The sequence below is a fragment of the Chrysemys picta genome, chromosome 12, assembly GCF_011386835.1.
Source record: "Chrysemys picta bellii isolate R12L10 chromosome 12, ASM1138683v2, whole genome shotgun sequence".
In the NCBI taxonomy this organism is placed as follows: Eukaryota; Metazoa; Chordata; order Testudines; family Emydidae; genus Chrysemys; species Chrysemys picta.
Window position 1 is genome coordinate 20865398 of NC_088802.1, and position 25523 is coordinate 20890920.

Sequence of the window (25523 nt, forward strand, 5' to 3'; positions counted from 1 at the left end):
AGGTTGGATATCAGGAAAAACTATTTCACTAGGAGGGTGGTGAAACACTGGAATGCGTTACCTAGGGAGGTGGTGGAGTCTCCTTCCTTGGAGGTTTTTAAGGCCCGGCTTGACAAAGCCCTGGCTGGGATGATTTAGCTGGGAATTGGTCCTGCTTTGAGCAGGGGGTTGGACTAGATGACCTCTTGAGGTCCCTTCCAACTCTGATATTCTATGATTCTATGATTCTATGAAGGATCACTTAGTCCTGCCTCAGGGCAGCACTGGACTTGATGACTTCTTGAGGGCCCTTCCAGCCCCACATTCCTATGACTTTATGGCGGGTTCACTGGGACACCATGCATGAGGTCAGAGATGGAGGCAGGGAAGAAAAAAAAGGAAGAGTAGCCATCAACAAAGCTGAGTGCAGGAGTCAAAGGGGCAACAGAGCCTAAGACAGAACCAGCTAGGACCCAATCAAGTCAGTGTATGCTGTCATCTACTGGTTCTTTCAGAAAACATCTGCCACTTTCTCAACTGTTGTTGCACTTTGCAGCCACATAGTAGACATAACTGGAAATTCATGAAGGAATTCTTATGACATCTAGTAACCATTATACAATATAGCCAACCCTCCACTTTCAATCATCCTCTGCTGCCCCCACCAGTGCCCATTATACTGGATAACTGCCCCTTTCCTACGCCATTGTCTCTTGTGCTAACTAATACCCATTATACATAATAATACAAATATTACTAATTATACTACCTAGCTCTTATCTTCCCCTGTGTTAGTTACCTTCCCAAAGCATCAAATATTTCCCTATATTTCATTTAATTCTAATTGTATTTTTAAACCGTTCCTAACTCTTTGAACTCACATGTTACCTAATTGGATGCAGCTGCAGGCATCATCATCATTATCATCAATAAAAATACTAATATTTCTTTCATTTATTCAGTTGACCATCATGTTTCTTTATTGTTTTCTGGGGGCAAAAGTCATTTCCAATAGCTCTGTGAATAATTTGTATAATACGTGTGAACCTGGTGAAAGTGCACAACAGATAGTTCAGAGAGAAATGTGGGATGTATCAGCAATTCAGGAAAGCAACCATTAAAATGTAAATTAAACTTTGAAACTGAAATTAAAGCATATGAAACATATTGGCTCCTCATTTATCTTTTCTCATGGCTAAAACAGAGAGTCACAAAGGACGTCTTGACATCTTGGAGGTAATTTATGCAATTCACATTTTTTTAAGGTTGTTTCTTTAAGTGAGAAGCTCATAGGCCATGCTGAGAGGCATGAAAAAAATAAACAAATAAACACACACAAAAAGAAACCTAAACACCCAATGAATAATCCTCTTGGAAGATGCTTTAGGCCAGTTTGAACATCTCAGAAGCAGAAGTCTCACTGAAGGTCACTGAGGCTGTGTCTGCACTACAGAGGATATACTAGCATAGCTATGCTGACATAACACCGTAGTGTAGATGCAGCCTACACCGATGGTAGGGTTTTTTCCATTGGTGTCGGAACACCACCTCCTTCAACAAAGCCAACTACATCGATGGAAACAATATTTCTTTTCGTAAAGCTGTGGCTACACTAGGGATTAGGTCGGCACAGCTATGTCAGTCAGGGGTGTGTTTTTTTCACATCCCTAATGACGTGGTTATGTCAACCTAACTTTTTAAGTGCAGACCAAACCTTAGGCACTTTAAAAATCTCACCCATATTGCACAAGTTCAAAGCAGGGGAAGGATCCATTCACAAATGAGCAGAGATCACATACTTACCCCGGAGGGGAATGTAACCTACCTCCTGCTTGTATGGAAGAGGGTTATGAGGGCCAGACTTTCAAGGTGTTTAGGCAGCTAAAGATGCAGATAGATGCCCAGCTGGAGTTGTAAAGTTCCTAAGTAGGTTACGTACCTAACTCACATGGATGTCAACAGGAGTCAGGAACCTAATCTATTTAGAAAATCCCACTGGGATCCTATCTGCATCTTTAGGCAGCTAACTACCTTAGAAAATCTGGTCTTTGGCTTCTAGCACAACCATAGCTGGAGGGAACAGCCTGGATTTGTTTGAATGCTTGTTTGTGGGGTGAGAAATGTAGGATGAATTTCTACCACTAACAACAATGTGGTTTGAGGACAGGAGAAAGAAAAGGAGGAAGGCAAAAGGGAAAATAACTTTGGGGTGGAAGAAATTGGGTGAGAAAATAAGAGAGGAAGGGAGAGAAAGGAACTGGGATGGAGGAATGCTGAGAGGACAGTGGAAGTTGGTGGAGAAAGGAGGGAGCGAAAAAAGGGATTGTGGAATTGATGGTGAGAAAGAAGAATTAAGGAAAGGAAAAGACAGGGGGGGATATAAAGAGATGTAGACACAAACTGAAACCGTGTCCCCAACAGCAGAAACAAGAATCAGTCCTAAACCCAAGTGAGAGTTTGAGCAATTAGAGCATATGTATTGTATTCATTTTACTTCTCATGATTAGCCAATTAGCTACAGGCCACCTGGACTCTGCTACTCTGCCTCGGTAAATCAGATCAAATTATCTAGATTTCATTGCCAGTGAAGAGCAATTAGCACAATTTGTGTGATGCCGTGTGAAAGTCAAAAATTTACTGGCCGCTTTCCTCAACGCCGCCTTCACCTCTTTGTTTCTCAGGCTGTATATGAGAGGATTGACTAGGGGAGTCAGGACCGTGTAGCCAACAGAGAACACTTTGTGAAACGCCCTCAGCTAGTTGGTTTTTGCAACATATAAACAATCATTAGGGTCAAATAGAAAATTGTAACGATGATGAGGTGAGAGGAGCAGGTGGAAAAGGCCTTTTGCCTCCCAGTGGTTGAAGGGATTTCCAGGATGGTGGCGATGATAAAAATATGATATCATGGTCAGTAGAAATGGTGGCAGCGTGAATATACAGGCCAGGATGGAATCCAGGAGTACGACGAGGTGGTTTTCGCTGCAGGGGTGAAATCAAAAAAGAAATGGACCACAGAAAATTAGCTGTGACATCAAATATATTATTGTGCTACAAGCCAGTGATCCCAGTATTGAAGACCCAGCTGCTAGCTGGAGGATAAATCTACCATTCATAGCAACTGCCTAATGTAGTGGTTTACATATCGCTAAATACCAATAATAAGACATTGCTGCTAGGAGATAACATTCTGTAGCTGTCAATGAACAAAAGAAATAAAATTTTACAATGCAGCCCCTAACATAAATGGTTCTGTCCCTAGTCAGGAGACTGGCCAGCATCCTGGGCAGGATGATGGAGGTGTAGCAGGTCTCCAAGCAGGAGAAGTTCCCCAGGAAGAAGTACATGGGGATGTGAAGGTGCTGATGAGCCACAACTAGCACAGTGATGAGAATATTGCCAGCCACAGTCACAATGTAGATCACTAAAAACAGCAGGAAAAGAAGATTCTGCAGCTCAGGGAGATTCCCAAATCCCAGGAGGATGAATTCAATGGCAGATGTTTGATTTCTCCATTTTGTGTTTGCCACGTGTCTTATCTAGGGAAAATCAAACAAGTGTTGAACGATTTTGGGAGACATCACATTGTCACAGATTATGAGCAATTAATTCAATATCTGTTTTCAAACTGGCTTTAGTGAGATAGGCACACAAATTGAATTGGATTTGGATGCCTGACCCCAATAGGCTCTTTTGAAAATCTCAGCATACGTACATAATGTTTAAATGTCTCCCCTGGATAATTGTTGAAAGAAAAACTGGATGGAGAATGCAGTCTAAGGAGATATATTAACATTTTTTGACAATTTTTTTGTCATTGGGTTAAGCAGAATGTCAGTCTCTGAAAACCTGACGAATGTCATGGGATACTGGATGAGGTGACCAGATACCATTGTGATGATGGTCACCACTGTTATGATGGTCAGATAGATAGATAGTGAACAGTGAATCATGATTTTGAGTTCCTTATATTTTCAGTATACAATTTGAGACACCAAAATCACTAATTACTAATCAAAAGCTTGGTTCAACAGATGGATAGATAGATTATATGGAAAGAGAGAAAGAGAGGTTATTGTTTGGCTGTTATGTAGGTAGTTACACTGGTAGATGAATCTTTGTTCATATATTTCAGAGTGGTAGCCATGTTAGTCTGTATCAGCAAAAAACAACGAGGAGTCCTTGTGGCACCTTAGAGACTAACAAATTTATTTGGGCATAAGCTTTCGTGGGCTAAAACCCACTTCATCAGATGAATGGAGTGAAAAATACAGTAAGCAGTATATATATACACACATGAAAAGATGGGAGATGCCTTACCAAGTGAGGGGTCAGTGCTAATGAGGCCAATTCAATTAAGGTGGAAGTGGCCTATTCTCAACAGTTAACAAGAAGGGGTGAATATCAAGAGAGGGAAAATTACTTTTGTAGTGCTAACAAGGCCAATGCAATTAAGGTGGACTAGAGTGACCAGATGTCCCATTTTTATAGGGACAGTCCCATTTGGGGGAACTTTTTCTTATACACCCCACCCCCTGTCCTGTTTTTTCACAGTTGCTATCTGGTCACCCTAAGGTGGACATCAGTCATTTCCAACAGTTGACAAGAAGGTGTGAGTATCAGCAGAGGGAAAATTACTTTTTGTAGTGACAAGTAATTTTCTGTCTGCTGGCCAAACTCTTATTAAACCAAAGACAAAAGGATAGGAGAGATAGGAAAGAAAAGAAAAAAAGGTGGGGAACAAAAAGTACACGTGGATGGGCAGGGAGAGATGAAGTCTCACATCCCGTGTGGTGTTTGGGATTTAGCTGGTGCCAGTGAAGTGGTGGTGTCATCTAGGTCCTTCTCTTTGACCCGGTCTGACTGGAACATCTCTCAGGATTAGGATAAAGGGGGTCCGGGGTCCCCAGGAGATGGTTGGGCTGGCAGCCATGATGTTCAAACTTGCTGCAGTAGTTGTTGGCAGACAGCTGATACTTCTTCTATTATTCCCCACCCACCCCCAAAGTCTGTTCTTTTTGAGGACCCCATAAGGGAGTTATGGGCAGATTATTCCATCCTCTCATTATTTGTCCACCAATTAGGCCTAATTTATGACACACCAATGTTGGTTCACTGATTTCCTGTCCTCTACTCCTCTTGTTTACCGGTCGTAATCTTAAAACAGTTCTTGAGTGGTATCAGTAAAACCCTTTCTGTTTAAATTATTTCAGTTTTACTGTCTCCCTCTTACATCTTTTTGAATAATTGTATATGACAGGTCATTGTGACAGTTTATGAACTTTCACTTACTTTTTACAGTTGATCTGAAAATTAGGGTAAATTTGTAGGCCCAATTATCACAAAAGGCCTTGCATACATCTCTGGCCCCACTGTTTCCATACCACCTAGATTCATACAGTCATAGATTCTAAGGCCAGAAGGGAACATTATGATAATCTAGTCTGACTTCCTGTATAAAACAGGCCATAGAACGTCCACAAAGTAATCCCCAGAGCATAAATTTTAGAAATGAATCAATTGTCTTTGCAGCAGAGTAACGCTGGAGACATGGGTTAATTAAAACAAAACAAAACAAAAACAACAAAGAAAAATACCTGTCTTCCAAATTTAAATTCTTGGACTAAACCTTGCACTTGTAAATTGGGTGTCCAAGAAGGGTTATGGATAATTATGAAATTAAGCAGAGGCTCCTACATGAATATTTAGGTTTAACTTCTATAAATAAAATGATAGAGTTTGTTTTTCTTTCTCTAGGTTTACCCCATGTCAATCAAAGACTGGGGAAATCAAATGACCATCTGGGAATTCATTCTCCTGGGATTTGGGAATCTCCTTGAACTACAAGATCTTCTCTTCCTACTGTATCTAGGGATCTACATTGTGACTGTGACTGGCAATATCCTCATTGTTGTGCTAGTTGTGGCTGAGCAGCACCTTCACACCTCCATGTACTTCTTCCAGGGGAACTTATCCAGCTTGGAGGCCTGACACATCTCAACCATCCTGCTCAGGATGCTGGCCAGTTTTCTGACTGGGGACAAGACCAGTTCTCAGCAGCTGCATGACACAATTTTATATCTTTACTTTTTCTGCTTGGTGTAGAATACTATATTCTAGCAGCAATGCCTTCTGATTGGTATTTAGTCATATGTCAACTACTGCATTATGCAGTCATTATGAATCACATTATGAATCACGTACATATTTAGCCATATGTAAACCACTGCATTATGCAACCATTATCAATCACAAGCTTTGCATACTGCTAGCTGCTGGGGTTGGAGAAGTGGACTTCCAGGGAGCACGATTAAAATTGTTTTGACGTGACTGTTGATTTTTTTGTGGCCCTCCTGCTGATCAGTAGTCCTTTTCAGAGAGTCAGGGCTCATCAGGCTGCAGAGTTTGCAGAGTCCAGCAGGCCAGTAAATTAACAGGGAAATGGGGCAAGTGCACCAGGTCTAGGAAAAGAGCAGACTAGATCAGGGCAAGCCAAACAGAAGGATTATATAGACTAGCAGCTCTAATTGCAAATGGAGATACACCATCCAGGTAACTGAGCCAGGGAAGTGTGTATTCTAACTACCGGGCTATGGGATATTCTGATGTGGATGTCTCTCAGCCTCTCCTGCTAAAGCTGTGTATAAAATATTAAATATTCATTGGGCCAGACCAAAACCCAGAGTAACTTTACAGCCCAATGGTTAGAGCATGCACTTGAGAGGCAGGAGACCCCTGGTCATGACCCTTCTCTATATTGCACAGAAAGGGGATATGAATTGGTTGTCTCCCAACTCCCTGGTGAGGTTCTAGCATAATTGTATGACTCTAGGAACTGCAGCTTTGCCTTAAACAAATATCAAAAAGATGCATGATAAAGTTGCATGAGTTGACATTTCTGCTGTTGCAGCACTGGTTTCACTGGTCTACAATTTTTGAGACGTCGTCTGCTTCAGAGATAAAATGTGCTATTTATTATGTATTTTCATGTGCTGAATTCAAATATGACAATTAAAACAACTGATTGGCTACTGTTTCTAAGATATTTAAGTTTTTACATTTTATGTCTACGTATATTGTGGAGATAGTAGAGTGTTAATCATAAATTGTAAACCTAGGTCTTTTCATGTGTTTATGGTTGCTTTACATGATAATATTTCACCTGTCCTGTTTATGTAACACTTTACAAATTAGCAAAAGGGTTATATAAATAAAATGTATGAAACAAAAGGCAAAAAACTATTCTGTACATAGTTTAGTCCTATTCAGTGTCTACTCGGCGCTTCTTGGCTTGTCTCTTGTATTCATTAAATGGAGCATCTCTTGACACTGTCCAGCAATAGTCTGCAAGCATTGATGGGCTCCATTTGCCCTGATAGCGTTTCTCCATTGTTGCAATGTCCTGGTGAAATCGCTCGCCGTGCTCGTCGCTCACTGCTCCACAGTTCGGTGGAAAAAAATCTAGATGAGAGTGCAAAAAATTTATCTTTAGTGACATGTTTCAACCAAGGCTTTTGTATCCCTTGAGGAGGTTTTCCACCAACAACCTGTAGTTGTCTGCCTTGTTATTTCCAAGAAAATTTATTGCACTAACTGGAAGGCTTTCCATGCCATCTTTCCCTTGCCGCGCAGTGCACGATCAAATGCATCATCTTGAAGAAGTTCATGAATCTGAGGCCCAACAAAGACACCTTCCTTTATCTTAGCTTCACTTAATCTTGGAAAATTTCCACAAAGTTCTTCATCAGACCCAGCTTGATGTGTAAGGGTGGTAACAAAATCTTCCTTGATTCAACAAGTGGTGGATGCTGAACACTTTTCCTCCCAGGCTCCAATGACTGTCGGAGTGGCCAATCTTTCTTGATGTAGTGGGAATCTCTTGCACGACTATCCCATTCGCAGAGAAAACAGCAGTACTTTGTGTATCCAGTCTGCAGACCAAGCAAGAGAGCAACAACCTTCAAATCGCCACAAAGCTGCCACTGATGTTGGTCATCGTTTATGCACCTCAAAAGTTGTTTCATGTTGTCATAGGTTTCCTTCATATTGATTGCATGACCAAAAGGAATTGATGGCAAAACATTGCCATTATGCAGTAAAACAGCTTTAAGACTCGTCTTCGATGAATCAATGAACAGTCTCCACTCATCTGGATCGTGAACGATGTTGAGGGCTGCCATCACACCATCGATGTTGTTGCAGGCTACAAGATCACCTTCCATGAAGAAGAATGGGACAAGATCCTTTTGACGGTCACGGAACATGGAAACCCTAACATCACTTGCCAGGAGATTCCACTGCTGTAGTCTGGAACCCAACAGCTCTGCCTTACTCTTGGGTAGTTCCAAATCCCTGACAAGGTCATTCAGTTCACCTTGTGTTATGAGGTGTGGTTCAGAGGAGGAGGATGGGAGAAAATGTGGGTCCTGTGACATTGATGGTTCAGGACCAGAAGTTTCATCCTCTTCCTCTGACTCAAGTGAGAATGCTTCTGGTGCATCAGGAACCGGCAGTCCTTCTCCGTGGGGTACTGGGCGTATAGCTGATGGAATGTTTGGATAATGCACAGTCCACTTTTTCTTCTTTGACACACCTTTTCCAACTGGAGGCACCATGCATCAGTAACAATTGCTGGTATGATCTGTTGGCTCTCTCCAAATCATTGGCACTGCAAAAGGCATAGATTTCCTTTTCCTGTTCAACCACTGGCGAAGATTTGTTGCACAAGTGTTGCAGCATATGTGTGGGGCCCACCTCTTGTCCTGATCTCCAATTTTGCAGCCAAAATAAAGGTGATAGGCTTTCTTAACCATAGTGGTTATACTGCGCTTTTGTGATGCAAAAGTCACTTCACCACAAACATAACAGAAGTTATCTGCACTGTTCACACAAGTACGAGGCATCTCTGCTCACTTTGGCTAAACAGAAATGTGTCCCTTTGCAAAATCAAACACTGACAAATAAGAGAGCACGACACTGTATGATTTCTAGAGCTGATCTAGGGCAATTTTTTCAGTAGAGTGATGTAAGTTCGTTATGATTGCATCATCCATGACTTCTAGGAATAACATGATGCAATTCATATCATGTATGACACAATACCAGCTTCAGATTGCATCATTCATTGTTTTGCCTAAAAAGCAAGTACTGTCCAAACCCAGTCATAGATTTATTCATAGATCCAGTCAAAGATGTATTTTAGTCATTTCTGGTTTAAATTGAGATCCCTTCCCTTTATAACTCACTTATCCTCCGCCATTCCCAAGTCAAGGGTCGTATATACTGACCCAATAGCATATCTTGAAAACTGGAGCCAATCAACAATTTTAAGCATCATTTTCGTTCTCATTGACCCAGATTTAGTAAAGTTTGACTACATTTATTTCAGAAGCATTTTGGCTGTAGAGCAGTGTTTTCTAACGCTTTTGAAAGTTTGTTCACTAATTCTGATGCTTAAGCGGGAGCTGGGTTCTTCTGAATATAAGGCTTCAATTGTGGATTCAGAGCCTTTTCGAAAGTCTGTCTCTAAATGCACAATTTTACCCTACAGAGAATAACATGGAATAGCAAACACAATTGAAAAGATCACTATTTATTCATGAACAATTCACATATAGAAAAGAGGTGACATCTACTGAATAAGCAAATCAATACAAACTATTCACTCAGCCCCGCTACTTGATTTTCACCAGGATTAGCCAACTGGTCATATCAAAGGAATCATACATACTCTACACATCAACTCTATTTTCATTTTGTTCAAAAATTTAGGTGCTGACTGAGTTTAGGCACCTACAGCATTCAGGAGCAGCTGGGCAGGGATTTTGTGAATATCAGTGAGGCTTGATTCTTGTATTTAGGTATGTAAAGTGGTAGTTAGGTGATTAAGTCATTTTGTGACTCTAGCGCTTGGTTAATTTACCTGAGATTTCTCTATTCACACAGTTCCATTGCAATATTTTAGAAACAGAAAGAGGTCATTTCATCACAAACTGTGCCATGATAACAAACAAGGGGGCAGAGTTTAGGGTAAACTTTGAAAATGACCTTTCATGGTTCTTAACTTCTGAGGGCCACTATGTAGCTGGGACATTCTCTTAAGTCAGTAAGATGTGGATAAATTGTAGAAAGTCCACAGGAGAGCAACAAAACTGATTAAAGGTCTAGAAAACATGACCTATGATGAAAGATTGGGAAAAAATGGGTTTGTGTAGTCTGGAGAAGAGAAGACTGATGGGGGACATGTTAAAAGTTTTCAAATACATACAAAGGTTGTTACAAGGTTGTCACCGTGCCTCAGTGGGTCACAGCTGAGAATACCAGATTCTGGACAAACTACTGAGAAATAGGGCAGACTCACCCCAAACTGGTGGTTATTCTACCATTTGATTATACCAAGCCAGTAACAAAAGTGAACTTCTGTATCACTACACTGGTAAACAAAAAGTAAAAAAGGCAGTCTCCTTAGGCATTCCAGCCCTTAATTTCACCACCCAGACACTAGACTTTATGATGAGTGGTTATTGAAAACAAATTTCATCAAACAATGGATTCTTCTGATCTCAAGAGGTCAACCACAATAGCCAGGTCTATATGTAACTCAGATATTACCCAATAATCACGCTGCTGCCTATCCTTTAGTAACTACAGTCTAAATGTTTATTAATGAAGAAAAGACAAAGAGAGTTCAAATGCTTAACAGATCATATACATACGGTAATTGCAAAGTTCTTGTATCAGGTTTGTAGCAGTGATGTTATAGACTGCTGGCTTATAAAGTCTCTGGTAACTTATAATAGATTGGAAGGTCCTCAATTCAGAGTTCAAATGCGCCTTTTAGCTGTAAATCCACAGTCCCGAAAATCAGAGCAGGAAAGAGGCAACATGGAGATGATTCAAGGGTCTTTTATACCCTCTGCCAAGTGCTTGGAATTTTACTGTCCCAAAACAAAGCTCACAGCACGGTTTGTGGAAATTTACTGGCACAAGATGGAGTCCAGGTCCACATGAGCAAGTCACCTGCCCTTGAATTGCTGACTCACGGGGGGTATCCATTGGCCACTTGGAGGCTAAGGCATCTGCAGGAAGAGTCATCCGGCCGAAATGAGTTTCTTCTTTGGCCCATTGTGAGAGTTAATTTCCTTTGATGGGCCATCAACACAAAGCTGTCTGGCTTCAACATAGATTTTACCTGGAGGGTGTTACCCCAGAAACAAACATATTTGGGATCCAGATATATAGACAATATTCATAGTTTCAGATACAAAAATGGCACATGCATATAAACAGGATAATCATCTTTAGTGAATCATAACTTTTCCATCAACGCCTTACATGATATACTTTGTACAAGATTTGTTGCAATAGTCTAACAGTGGCAATACCAATGATATATATGGTCGTATTTCAGTCATACAGCATCACAAAGGTGAAGAGTGAAAAATTGTTCTTCTTAACCTCTGAGGATAGGACAAGAAGCAATGGGCTTAAATTGCAGCAAGGGAGGTTTAGGTTGGACTTTAGGAAAAACTTCCTGTCAGGGTAGTTAAGCACTGAAACAAATTCCCTAGGGAATCTCCTTCATTGGGGGTTTTTAAGAACAGGTTAGACAAACACCTGTCAGGGATGGTCTAGTTATTACTTAGTCCTTCCTTGAGTGCAGGGGACTGGACATGGGGACCTATTGAGATCCCTTCCAGTTCTATATTTCTTTGACTCTATGATTTGTGTGGGTCACTCAGATAAACAACTAAACAGATTTCATTATTAATTCAGTTTAATTCTTGACATTTAGGGAGAGCAAATGGAGGGGTTCTTGGAACAAGCAGGACCAGACTCTCCACTGGGGTGACTCCACTGATTTCCCAGGAGTGAAACTGGGGATTGATTTTGTCCAGTGAAGAAAACTTCAAGTAGTTAGATTCCTGGATTGTATTTCCTTATTAGCTGCTTTCTGGCTCTCTCTTCCCTGCCCAGGAAAAGTGCTTGAAACTTCAATGAAGGACTCTCACTGAGAAGCCACCAAGACTGCATTCAGGGACCATCAACCCTGATTGTCTTTCAGCTGCTGGCCTATACCCATGGGACACTGATTTGTCCACACAAGGGTCTGCAGGTGGGGAAGGCATGACAAATTAATGGCAGGGATCTTCTCTGTGCAGGGGGGCTGACCATGGCCATATTTAAGGAAGGCTTGCAGGAGAAAGAGGGCAAGGTGCTGGTGGACTCTGCCTGGGTTGAAGTGCTGTTGAGCCTCAGACTCACAGAAGGGGTAAGGTCAGGCTATGGGAGGGGGCATCTCACGACTCTTGTTATTTTTAAAAGGTCTATAACTCTCAAGTGCTTTAGTAGTAAAGTCTCTGAGGCTAAGAAATTCCTCTGCTAAGCCTGTGTTCCTTGCTTTCCAGCCATACTGTATCCAAAGGCATCAAAGTAGAGGCCCTGAGGGTCCACAGCCTAGGTGGATCTCTGGGGGAGCATGGGTAAGTGACTTTGGGGCTTGGGAGATGTATGGCACAGGTTTTGGGGTCTAGGACAGTGGGCATCACCAGGGCTGGCTCCAGGGTTTTGGCTGCCCCAAGCAGCCAAACACACAAACAAAAAAAGCCGCGATCACAATTGCGATCTGCGGCGGCAATTTGGCGAGAGGTCCTTTGCTCCGAGCAGGAGTGAGGGACCCTCCGCCGAATTGCCGCCGAACAGCTGGACGTGCCGCCCCTCTCGGAAGTGGCTGCCCCAAGCACCTGCTCAGTAAGCTGGTGCCTGGAGCCAGCCCTAGGCAACACATCCCTAGGAAGAGACTGACCCCAGGAGTGTGTCCTGAACAGAAGCAGTGACTGGACTGTATCCAGACCCAGATAGCATGGAAGCACTGGGGCCCAGGGATTGGGTCCACTCTCAACAGACTGGTGACTGCCCAGTGGAGTACTGGGCCAGTTTGTAAGACCACGTTTAATCCCTGCCACCAACAGCCTACTCGGTGGTGCGGTGTAATCAACATAACTCCACTTATTTCATTGCAGTTGTTCCTTGCTTATGATGGTACAACTGAAAGGAAAATCAGGCCCCAAATTTTAAACACCTGAGTGAATAGTCCTTATTCATGTACTTGAGACCTCCAGCCAGGCGATCATCTTCCAGTGCTCTGACACTGACCGTTGAGTCACTTGCTCTGTTCTGGTCTGGTAGGTGAATGTTAACAAACTGGGCAAAGTGGCCCCAGAACCTCCCGCAAATATTGTGAGCGAGTCTTTGGAAGGTGAAAGTAGCACGATGCGATGCACAAGGCCTGGCAATGGGAATCAGGCCCGTTGGGATCTATTCCCACGTCATTCACTGGCTCACTTGCTTGAGCTAGTGATTTCAACTCTGTTTGGCCTAATTTCACCATCTGTGAAATGGAGATCATGTTTCTCATCTCTCTACCTAAATTGCATTGAGGTCTATGGATGAAAAGCACTAGGCAAAAGTTTGTCTCCTCCATGCACATAAAGAGGAGTTCTGCTTGAGTTAGGAGTGCATGATTGAGCCCTTTGCAATTAAGTCCCTTGGGTGTCCGATTGTAGCAATATAATTTGGTAACCCTCATACCTAATTAGTTGATGCAGTTTATGCAGAGGAGGCTGGATGATTCTGGGTTCCAGAGAGGCACCCACAAAGAGAACCAGATGAGCTTTGTTCTTAATGTACAGAGAAGGCTGGGTGAGATGTTTTCAAAGAGTTAGGATGAAATGACAATTCATGCCAAAGAGACCTTACTAATGGCAAAGGGAGGCAGAATATCAGTGGGTGTAGATCTTCAATGGAGCTATGCCATTTCACACCACCTGCAGATCTGGCCCATTGATATCAATGGAGCTTCTCTGATTAACCCCAGATGGGGATTTGGGCCAGAGTGTGAGTACACTGTGTTTACACCAGACTAATTTGACTGCGTTCCGTGGAAATACTCCTGATTTCTTCTTTTTCTTTTCTCCTCTCCTCACCATGGCATCTGATCACCTGCTCCCATGAAATGTTCTTGTAGCCATGTTGGTCCCAAAATTTTAGAGACACAAGGTAGGTGAAGTAATATATCTTATTTGACCAACTTCTGTTGGTGAGAGAGACAAGCTTTTGAGCCACACAGAGCTCTCCTTCAGGTCTAGAAAACTTACTCAGAGTATCATAGCTAAATACAAGGTGCAACAGATTGTTTAGCATAAGTAGTTAACACGTATTATAAGGTACCATTCAAGGTAGAGTGGCCCATTATCACCTCTGCAGTCGTAGGACAAAAAGAGGGGGTTAATGGGTTGTTGTAATAAGCCATAAATCCAGTGTCTCTGTTCAGTCCATAATTTTTATTGTCTAGCAGGGTAATGAATTTAAGCTCCATACTTGTCTTTTGAAAATGTTGTGCAGGTTTCCTTTGAGGATGAGAACTGATAGGTCAGACATAGAGTGATCATTTTGTGAAAAGTGTTCACCCACAGGTAATGAGGTGTGGCAATGGGAGTCAGGATTCTCGAGATATATTCTCACGTCATTCACTTGTTGGTGTGATATTGAGCTAGTGATTCTAACTCTTTTTGGGCCAATTTCACCATCTGAAAATGGAGATCATGTTACTCATCACTCTATTTAAATTGCATTGAGGTCTACAGATGAAAAACCCTAGGAAAATCACCACATCACCTGTGGGTGAACACTTTTCACAAAACGATCATTCTATATCTGACCTCTCAGTCCTCATCCTCAAAGGAAACCTGCACAACACATGCAAAGACGAGCCTGGGAGCTTAACTTCATAACTTTGCTAGACAATAAAAATCATGGACTGAAGAGAGACACTGGATTTATGGCTTATTACAACAATCTATAACCCACTAACAACCCTACCCCCACAGTTGCTTCCCCCCCCTCCTTTCCTCTCTATGATTGGAGGGGTGTTAACGGGCAACTCACCTTGAAAGGTCCCTTGAAATATGTGTTAATTACTTATGCTAAACAACCTGTTCCATCTTCTGTTTAGCAGTGACACTCTGAGGTCATGTCTACATTAGAAAATTAAGTCGACCTAAGTTTTGTCAATGTACAGCCACCGCAGTAATTAAATCGCTTTTGCATGTCCACACTATGTTCTTTGTGTCAGCGGTGAGCATCCTCACCAGGAGTGCTTGCAGCGATTTAACTGTCAGTGTGGGGAATTGTGGGACTACTTCTGAAAGGCAGCACCAGTCGATATAAGCAACACAGTGTCTACACGGACACTGCATTGACCTAACTACATCGACCTAAGCACTACGCCTCTTGCGTAATCAGTGAGTGGGCGAGTTACATCGGTTGGAGCTATATTTTAGTGTAGACGCTTGCAGAGTTAGGTCAATGTGAGCTGCCTTACATCAACCTAGCTCTGTAGTGTAGATCAGGCCTCAGTAAGGTTCCCAGACCTGAAGAAGAGCTCTGTGTAACCTCAAAAACTTGTCTATCTCACCAACAGAAGTGGGTCCAATACAAGATATTACCTCACTCATCTTGTCTCTCTGCTCCCATGAAAGTAAGATTAGAATCAAGCTTAGGATACTTTATTTTTAAAACATATTTTCTAAAAAAGAAACAGTAGGAAACTGCTTCCATTTAAGTCAATGGGAAATTTGATTTCAAGGGGAGAAGAATCTGGCCCAAGTATTGATTTATTCAAGGAAATAAGACTGTCTGTCTCATTCACTTGCAGTTCCCAGTAGCCAAGACAGGAGAGCAATTCAACTTTGGGATACAGCTAGAATACAGAAGACTCCTGCAATCATGTGAGTTCCTTCCCATGCTGCTGTCTTTTGACAGTAGTTTCCTTAAATCTACATTAACTAGTTACTATGAGACTGATTCTTCCACTGGCATATGCTGGTTTTCTTAGAAATTTTCCATTTTTTCAAAGACAAAAACTGAAATCTGAGAAACAAAAACATCAGATTTTGAAATGGAATGTTTCTCTCCAATTATAAGTTCCTTTCCCCTTTTGTAAGTGGCAAAATGGGGCAAGTAGAAAAGAGGAGCATGAGAGGAAAAATGATAAAAATGGGGTGGAGGGGTGGAAAGAGAAAAATGTTCAACATGAAAAGTTTTCCATTTTTTTCATTTTTCAATCAGAAAAAAATTCACAAAACTCAAAGAGCTCGATATTCAAGATTGTCTCATCTCATTATGACACAGTAGTGATGGTTTGGTGTTGGGGAAAGCCTGCCAAAGCTTCAGATTTTCTTTTCTTTTTCTGTTTGGTTTTTGTTGTTTCCCCCTCCATCCCCCAAATCTAGGAGTGATGAATGGAGATAGTTGCAAAATGATGTTTTTGATTTTGGGCATTTTTTTTTCCTACAATCCCTCCCTCCTACAAAATAATAATAAAAAAAGGTCTACGGAAATGGATTTGTTTATTTTGCTAAATATTGTTAATTTTAAATGCAATATTGCTTCAAAATAACACTTAGGCCCTGTCTAAACTACAGGTATCGTAACAGCAGAGCTGTGCCTCCAAAGCTACGCTGTCATAACCCTGTAGTGTATTGTAGATGCATCTTACAGTGATGGAAGGGTTTTTTTCCATTGTTGTAGGAACACCACCTCCCCGAGCAACAGTCGTTAGGTTAATGGAAGCATTCTTCCACCGACCTAGCTGGGTCTACACCGGGGATTAGGCCAGTTTAACTATGGCGCTCCGATGTGTGAAAAATTCACACCCCTGAGCACCGTAGCTATGTCAACCTAACTTTTAAGAGTAGACCACACCTTAAGTGGAAAAATTTGGGCACAATGGGGGATAAATGGCTTGGCAGCAGCACTGCTGAAAAGGATCTTGGAGTTGTGGTGGATCACAACCCCGATCTGAGTAAAAAATGCGATACTATTGCAAAAAAAATAATAAATCAAAGGCAACTTTGGGTTGCATTAACAGAGGCATAGCATGCAAGTCATGGGAGGTAATAGTACTGCTCTACTCGGCGCTGGTTAGGCCTCAGCTGGAGTACTGTGTCCAGTTTTGGTCACCGCTGGATAGAAAGGATGTAGAGAAACTGGAAAGGATCCAGAGGCGAGCGACAAAGATGATCAAAGGGATGGAATGCAAGCCATATGAGCAAAGGCAGAAGGAACTGGGTATTTTAGTTTGGAAAAGAGGAGATTAGGGGGGCACATGATGGTGGTCTTCTAATACTCGAAAAGCTGCCATAAAAAAGATGGAGAAAAGTTGTTCTCTCTTGACGCAAAGGGCAGGACAAGAGACAATGGGTTCAAACTACAGCATAGCAGATTTAGATTAAATCTCAGGAAATACTTCCTAACTGTAAGAACAGTTGGACAATGGAATAGACTTCCTAGGGAGGTTATGGAAGCTCCTTCACTGGAGTTTTCGAAAGGAGGCAGAATAGCCATCTGTCTTGGATGGTTTAGACACAATAAATCCTGCATCTTGACAGGAGGTTGGACCAGATGACCTTTGTGGTCCTGTCTAACCCTATGGGTCTCTGATTCTAGCTTTAGTGATGTTTGCAGTTTTGTTCAGGTGAAAGTTAACAATTCCCTTTGAATGATGCAAAACAATTCCAAAATTAATGCATCTTGATGCAAAATTAAAAGGGCTCAATTGGTGCTTAGACTCATCTGAAGGACAGGGGAGAAGAACCCCCTTTTTAGCACCCTATATTAGCCTCAGCCAGGGCATGAAGGAACAGACTATGTGCCCACTTACCTTCATGTCCCCCACAATATCAACTGTCCTTGTAATGGAAATGCTTTCATGTACACAAGAGAAGTAGCAATGAGCGGATAGGTAGTTAGATTTTTGGTCTCCCTTTTTAGTGTACGCAGAGGGCTCCTCAGTCAGCAAGCCAGAGTCTTCATCCAAGTTCTTTGAATAAAAGTAATCCATAATGTATTACTGACCCTGAATAATAATACACAATGAATGCGGTAGTATGTTAACATTTTATTGTAACTTTGCCTTAATAAAAAGTTTTAAAAATAAATAAATAGCAGTGTAGATGTAGCAGCTTGAGCTAGCTAAAGTATATTCCAGGGTTCCCAGACTGCTTGTACAGCCTGCACTGAAGCCCGTGCAACCACATCTATATTGCTGTTTTTAGCTGTGCTAGTGCGGATGGGTCAAATGGATGGATCCATCCTTCAGTCACACCTCAGACTGCAGTGTAGACATACCCTCACTCGAGCTAGACTAGCTCCAGTGAGGGTACGTGTACAATGCAATCCAAAGCCGGCTAGGCTAGTTTGAGTGGAGTAACCAGAGTGCTCTAACTCAAGCTAACTGTTGCAGTGAAGACAAGCCCTTTAACATATTCATTGTCACAACATTCCGTGAGGTAGGGAATTGCTCTTAACCCCATTTCACAGATGGGAAACTGAGGCACCGAGAAACTAAAGGTAAAATTTTAAAAAATGCCTAAAGGCCAGGTCATCATAGGTATTTAGGTACCTAAAGATGCACATAGACACCTACTGAGATTTTCTAAAGCACCTAAGCAGGTCTGGTGACTAACTCTCATTGATATCCATGGGCGTAGGATCAGCCTAGCCCTTTGTAAATGGGACCAAATGGGATAGGCACCCAAATGTCTTTGAATGTGAGTTGGGCACCTCCCATAGGTCATTTTGAAAATTCCACATGCAATACTCTGGCCATTTCTACAATCTGCTGTCTTCCCATTTGATGAGTGTAATTTGCTGTTTCATCATTATTTTATAGGAGACATGACCCTCAATATCTTTTAAATTTTTTGTTTATTTTATTGATTTATTTTTGCAATTTTAGTTCAGACTATATTTTAAAATATCTTTACTGGTCAATGTATAGTGATAATATGTAAAGCTGGTCAAAACTGGTATTTCCATTCCACGGGGAAGTCTGATTTTTTTTCCATTCCAAATTGGAACAAAACGAAACTATTGTTTTTCCCCCCCTGTGGATCAAAATGCAAAATGCCCAAAATATTTGGTTTGGGTCAACTGAAATGAAGTTTTATAGAATCAAAATAGCTACGAGCATGGTTGAGAACTCCTTCTGTTCAGAATGTCACCAGATTCAATCATCAGTAGGATTCACGATCTGTTACAGTCCAATTTTTAAGTTCTCAGACATTTTGACTTTACAAATTACACCCTGTGCAACAACAAGCCATGGATCTATGCCATGCCAAGAGTCGTAGGTCATTGTGATATTAGAGGTAACTCAACCAATCACCACCCTTACTCTCCAGATAATTTGCATGCAACAATTTCATTGGTTGTATGAGGGAGATTGGATAGATGGTGGATTACTTGGCCCATGTACCAAAGTACTTCAAAACCACCCACAAAACAACCAGCACACACAATAAACCCAAACACATATAGCCCTTCACCTCAGCACACATCCCTCTTTCACCACCTGCTCAAATCCACACACCATTCTCAGAATGACTCAATAAAGGTGATTAAGGCAATCACCCAGGAGGAAGGAGATGTAGATTTTCTCTATGACTGATTCAGATGGGTGCCTTGATCACCAGACTATAGAGTCATTCTCTCTCTTTGGCCCAATGTCTTTGGCCCAATAATTTTTTATGCAAAGCAGAACAACCTCAGCAGGAGAGATTGAGAGCAAAATAACCAATTTGTCTTGGCCAAACCAAAAAATCAATTATTTCCCCAGTTCTAGTCAAGGCCCCTAAATATCATTATCATTCAATGCGAGTTAGATGAATTACTCCCACAGGCTCCTTTGAAAACCCAAGGTGTGATTCTACCCTCACTTACACCAATTTTACACCATTGTAATTTGACTAGAGCAATTCCATTTATTTCTGTGGCGTTACCTTGGAGGAACACTGGAGTAAGTGTGATCAGAATTTGTCTTATTGACATCAAAGGTGTTTCTGAGATCAGAATCTGGCACACTGATATCAGCTAATGCCTTCATGATTTAGATAATGTGAGAACAGAATCGGGTCAAAATTGTTCAGAGCAGAACTGATGAGAAAATGGTTTGTTTTGGGTTTTTATGAAGAGAAATTTGATGACAAAGGCAAATATTCGGGGGGAGGGATAGCTCAGTGGTTTGAGCATTGGCCTGCTAAACCCAGGGTTGTAAGTTCAATCCTTAAGGGGGCTATTAAAGGATCTGGGGCAAAAATCTGTCTGGGGATTGGTCCTGCTTTGAGCAGGGGGTTGGATTAGATGACCTCCTAAGGTCCCTTCCAACCCTGACATTCTATGATCTGTGTTTCTGTTAAAAATGTGGTTGCAATTTTTTACTTTTTTTCCGACCCAAACCCCCCTGAAAACAAGAAAACAGATTTTTTTAAACGTTGGGCAACTGAAAAATTTTGGCTGAAAACTGAAACATTTTTGGCTAAAAACTGAAATGTTTTCGGCCAAAAATTTTCTGGTTTGTGGTTTCTATTTTCCGAAACAGATGCTTTCCACCAAAACGTTAGCACCATTGAAAACTCAGCTGTACATTCTCTACCTCGGTTAGAAAAATACCACTCCCCCCCCCGCAAATCCCAAATAATTTTATTGTCTCTTCTTTTAGGTTGCAAAGATTCAATGCACAAAGGAACCTGTCTCAACAGAGACCTAAAATAACTTAAATACTCATAGCCATCAAGACATGCTTTCTTCAGAGTTATCAAACACGCTAATCTCTCAGCTACTAGTAAATTTTAAAAAATTATTATCTTAGAATATTTTTTTAAAATGTAATTGTTTTTCCCTACATTATTGATTTTTACCCAGGCACATCAGTGCGTTTCTTTACCTTGGTCCAATGGCTCCACTGCCTTGCACCTTTGTGCTGTCATTTACATGTGGGCAATGTGAGTACCGACTCAGTGTGAAAACACTCCAGATAGTGGAATGAATAGTAATACTGGGATAGAGTCATTTTGCACTTACCTTGCATTGGTGTGAATGACTGCTCATGGTATATGAGAGCGGGGCATCAGCCTCCCTGAGTGTTATTCCTCTCTCCATGACATTGTATTAGTTTAAGGAATAATACTAGAGAATTATAATGTATAGATTTTCAAAGGAACCTAAGGATCTTATGTACCCAATTCCCGTTGAATTTAAGCTAGTTCTATGCCTGAAAAAATCCTCTTGTCACCTGCTAGCAACTATGTCAGACAGAGGAATGCTCCCCTCATGTTAAAGGACAGGGCGATCCAGGCTGACATTCTCAAAACTAGCCACTGATTTTAAGTGCCTTAAGGTTTTGGGTGCCCAATTTGGGGCACCTTGGACTCGATTTGCAGAGGGCCTTAGGCACCTAGGAAATCATTGGGATTCCAAAAGCCTGGGTTTGGTGCCCAGGCTCCCTATGCAATGAATGGAGAGAGGTAGGCCCCTAAGAATGGGATTCACAAAAGCACGGCTGCTGGCCTAAGCTAGACAATGGGAGATGCCAAAGAGAGGGGTGTGTCCCTAAGCCCCACCCCTCACAGAGTTCGGCACTTATGTCCAGGCTGCAGGAAGGCATCTATGTCCTCTTGGGAGTCTCAGCTGTGAGCCCTCTCTTGCAGTCAGGGGCCTACCCCAGTTTTGCAGGAGGAGGGCCTTGCTCATAAATGTTAGCCCAGTAGTTAGGGTACTCACCACAGATGCAGGAGACCCAGTGCCTAATTTGTGCTGAGCCCTGGCACCTCTAGGCTTGGCAGTTCAAAGCCCCAGTACCTCTGGGCTTGCTGCACTGGTTATGAATGTTAAAAAATTGCTTGAGCCCCCGTCCCTAATTTCTTGAATGCTGGCCCCTCTTTCATTACAAATTGCACTGAGAAGATCCTTGGTTCAAGTTACCCCTCCGGCTCAGGAAGAGAAGGGATTTTGAATAGGGATCTGCTGCCTCTCAGATGGGTGCCCTCACCCCTGGGCTATGGGCTATCCTGATGTGGAGATTCCTCAATTTCCCCTGTTGAAGCTGTTACAGCTGTTGAATATGGTTAAATAAATAACCAGGTGTGTCCCACGTCCCAGGTGAGCACCCTAACCACTGGGCTGAGAGCTATGAGGGAGGTCTTCTTCCTCTTCCCAGCCCAGCTGTTTCTTGTAGAGTTCTAACTCTAGTCAATAGGAGCTGGGGGTTCTTAGTCCCACTGAACATCAACTACTGGGGGTCTTACGTTGGGCGTCCAAAAATGGGAGCACCCAGAATCAGTGGCCACTATTGAAAATGTTTGCCATGTATTATACATTTATATATTTCAGGATGCTCCCAGCTAAACCAGTGAATGATTTTATTATCTCTGCAGTTGGAAAACAACAGGGCGACATGGCTAATGAGAACCACACGGTTGTGACACAGTTCCTCTTCATGTCTTTCTCTGAATTTTTGGAGGTGCGGGTCTCCCTTTTCTTCTTAGTGCTGGTTTTCTACCTCATCACCTTGATGGGCAACATTGTCATCATCACGATCACAGTGGTGGACCCTGCCCTATGCTCCCCCATGTATTTCTTCCTCCGGAATTTGTCCTTTCTGGAAATCGGTTACACCTCGTCCACCATCCCCAAGATGCTGGAGAACTTCCTCTCCGAGGACAAGAGCATCTCATTCCTGGGCTGTGCCACACAGATGTATTTCTTTTCCCTCCTGGGGATCACAGAGTGTTGCCTACTGGCCGCCATGGCATATGACCGTTATGTGGCCATATGTCACCCTCTGCACTATATGGCCATGATGAGCAGAGGTGTGTGTCTCCAGCTCTCAGCTGTGTCCTGGCTCATTGGGGTGCTGGTGGCATTGGGACAGACAACTTTCATATTCACTCTGCCCTACTGTGGGCCCAATAGGATCAACCACTTCTTCTGTGACCTGCCCCCACTGCTGAAGTTGGCCTGTGCAGATACTTACAGGAATGAAGTAGCTGTTTACACCATCGCTGTCATCTTCATCATGGTCCCCTTCCTCCTCATCCTTGTGTCCTATGTCCGTATCCTCTACACTATCTTCAAGATACCATCAGCTGCAGGCAGGAGCAAAACTTTCTCCACCTGCTCCTCCCACCTCATTGTGGTCACTTTATTTTATGGAACCGCCATCGTGACATATCTGAGGCCCAAATCTAGCTATTCACGTGACACTGACAAACTGCTTTCCCTGTTCTACACAGTGGTGTGCCCAATGTTGAACCCTTTGATCTACAGCCTGAGGAATAAAGAGGTGAAGAAAGCCTTGAGAAGGGTGATGGCCAGATAAATATTTATTTGAAACGTGTGAAAAAATTAAAAACGTATTCTTGTGGTGGATTTGGAGTTGCCTGTAGTAATTCATGAAAATACCATATGATCTGTATGTTTGTCTGAATATTGTAAAGGTGTTTTTGTATTTGTATATTGGGTTAATTTAATAGTTGGGTGGTCAGGAAACAACGCAGGAAGATGGATGACAGCCCAGTTAAAAGCTCCTCAGCAAACACCAAAGACAATTAACCGTGATATCCTTCATCCACCTGTGGTGGGCCTGCCAGACCAGTTTTTCCAGGACTGAATCCCTCCCCCAATGAAGGGAGGGAGATCAAAAGACTGAGGGGGATTTAAAGAGACATACTCCCTGAATAAAGGAAAAGGTATTTGGTGAGAGGATTTGGGTGGAGAAACTGCCCCCCAGACCTCCAGAGGTTGAACGTTCCTCGAGGAAGCTTAGCCTGTCCAGGAGCTTTGGGTAAGATAAACAAGCATGTAGGCCTTTTGTTGTCTTAATCATTTTCACTTGCTATGCTGTACTCCTACTGTTCAAGTCAAACAATACTTTGTTTTAAGAAGGCTGGTTTGGGTCACTGTATTCACCTCTGGTCACAGCTTCCTGACGGAACATGTGCTGGTACTGAGTTCAGTCAGACCTGCTGAGGGAAACTGATTGATACACAGGGTGCTGAAGCCTGGGATCCAGTCTGGGAATGAAATAATCACAGGATCCACCCCAGAAAGGTGAAGTCTCAAGCCTTGACACCTGGACATGGTGCACTCAGATGACTGTGACAATTCTTTCCCTTTTTCTCTGCCTTCTGACCTTTTTGCCTTTGCTCTCTCTTTTTTCTTTTTTTTTATTTCTCTCTTTTTCCCCTCTTTCTATTTTTTCCATTATTTTCTCTCTTTTCCTTTTTTCTTCTCTCCTCCTTTGCTCCCCACTTCCCTTTTCCTTTTTAAGGGGAGGTTGTTGAATGAATCTGACACACTCTTTTTTGGTGCATTTTCATTCTCTCTTTCACCCCACATTGAAACGGGTGTAAATTAAAGCATGCTAGGGAACTTTTACTGCACCACAGAAGGTTGCGCTCGGACACTTAGTGTGCAGCAGGCTAGTGCAGGGTAGATTTATATTCTAGCTTGCTGTGAACTAAATGCGCCTCTAGACACGCACTGAGATACGGAGGCTGAGATTTTCAAAGCTGCCTTGAGGGGTTTCAACAGGAAATGGGGAAAAAAAAACCCTCAACATGTTCTCCTGAAAAACATATGGAAAAAGTGTTTTCAAAATTTTCTGGCGGGGGGAGATGGGGTTCCAGGATTTCAAAACAGTCCTAGATCTGAGCCAAAACAGTGCAATGTGGCTTTTGAGAACTATCTCCAAATGCTGAGGGGCGCTGAATAGAAAGTTTCATCTTCTCTCAACACAAAGGTAAAGGACAATTGTGAAATTAGGATCTCCTGATGTTTTTTTTTCCCTACAAGAAGAACAGACCATGTGCTTTCAATCCATTTGATAATTCTTTCGGATGAAAGAAAACAAAGAAAGAAAGAACAAATATAGCCCCCTATTCATCACAGATTTTAAACACGTGCCTACATTAAGCATGTGTTTAGTCTCACTGAAGTCAATGGGACTATTCAAATGCTAAAGGTTCGGCACATATTTGAGTGTCTTGTTGGATCAGGACCATAAAATCTCCAGGCCAGTGTGTTATCTGCCCTGCAATGACCTTGAATTGACCAACACCACTGCTCAACCACAGACAGATAGGAGATTTCCAATCATGTACAACTATTAACAACCACCACATGCAACCTATGCAACATTTGAACCTTAGAATTTCACGCCCACAGTGCAGTGATTGGGGCATCGGGGTCAGTGCTGGTTGTGGAGCAGTGAGAAGGTTCCACTCATTTCTGAATTCGTCCAGGGTAAATGTACAGTTCCTAGAACTATTTCTGATGCTGCTCAGATGCAGCTGATCAGACCAACTCCCCTGATAGCATCCCGAGTCAGTTTCTAACATTGCTAACAATGACCTTTGGAAAATGGATGTGCAACAATGTAACTGACTCTCTCTGCTCTGTCACTCAGCTAGAGATGACTGGCTACAAGTATATAGGCAAGTGGGGAAAGACTGATGGAAAGTTCTTCTAAAGGCATCCAAGTGTTTTCCAAAAGATGTAAAAGCCGGGAGGAGGCCAGAGTGTGTAGGGCAGAAGAATATGTCTTACTGGAATGGTGGACTAATAGGCCTTGCTCCCATTGTGTCTTTGATCCAGAAAAAGGTAAAACCCTCTCATTCATTTTACTGAGAGGCTGAGAGAGCCTG

At 42.3% G+C, this 25523-nt stretch overlaps 1 protein-coding gene across 2 annotated transcripts; it reads left to right on the forward strand.

The window, feature by feature from the left end:
• The first annotated feature begins 18118 nt into the window (after nucleotides 1-18118).
• LOC101943546 (olfactory receptor 10A4-like) lies at nucleotides 18119-23197 on the forward strand. Of its 2 annotated transcripts, XM_065563251.1 has the most exons (2): nucleotides 18119-18143; nucleotides 22278-23197. In XM_065563251.1, the coding sequence occupies exons 1-2, from the start codon at nucleotides 18119-18121 to the stop codon at nucleotides 23195-23197; spliced, it is 945 nt and encodes a 314-aa protein (XP_065419323.1). The 2 variants fall into 2 exon arrangements, with proteins under 2 accessions (XP_065419323.1, XP_008174607.2); XM_008176385.2 differs by lacking the exon at nucleotides 18119-18143 and having other exon boundaries at nucleotides 22274-23197.
• The last annotated feature ends 2326 nt before the right edge of the window (nucleotides 23198-25523 follow it).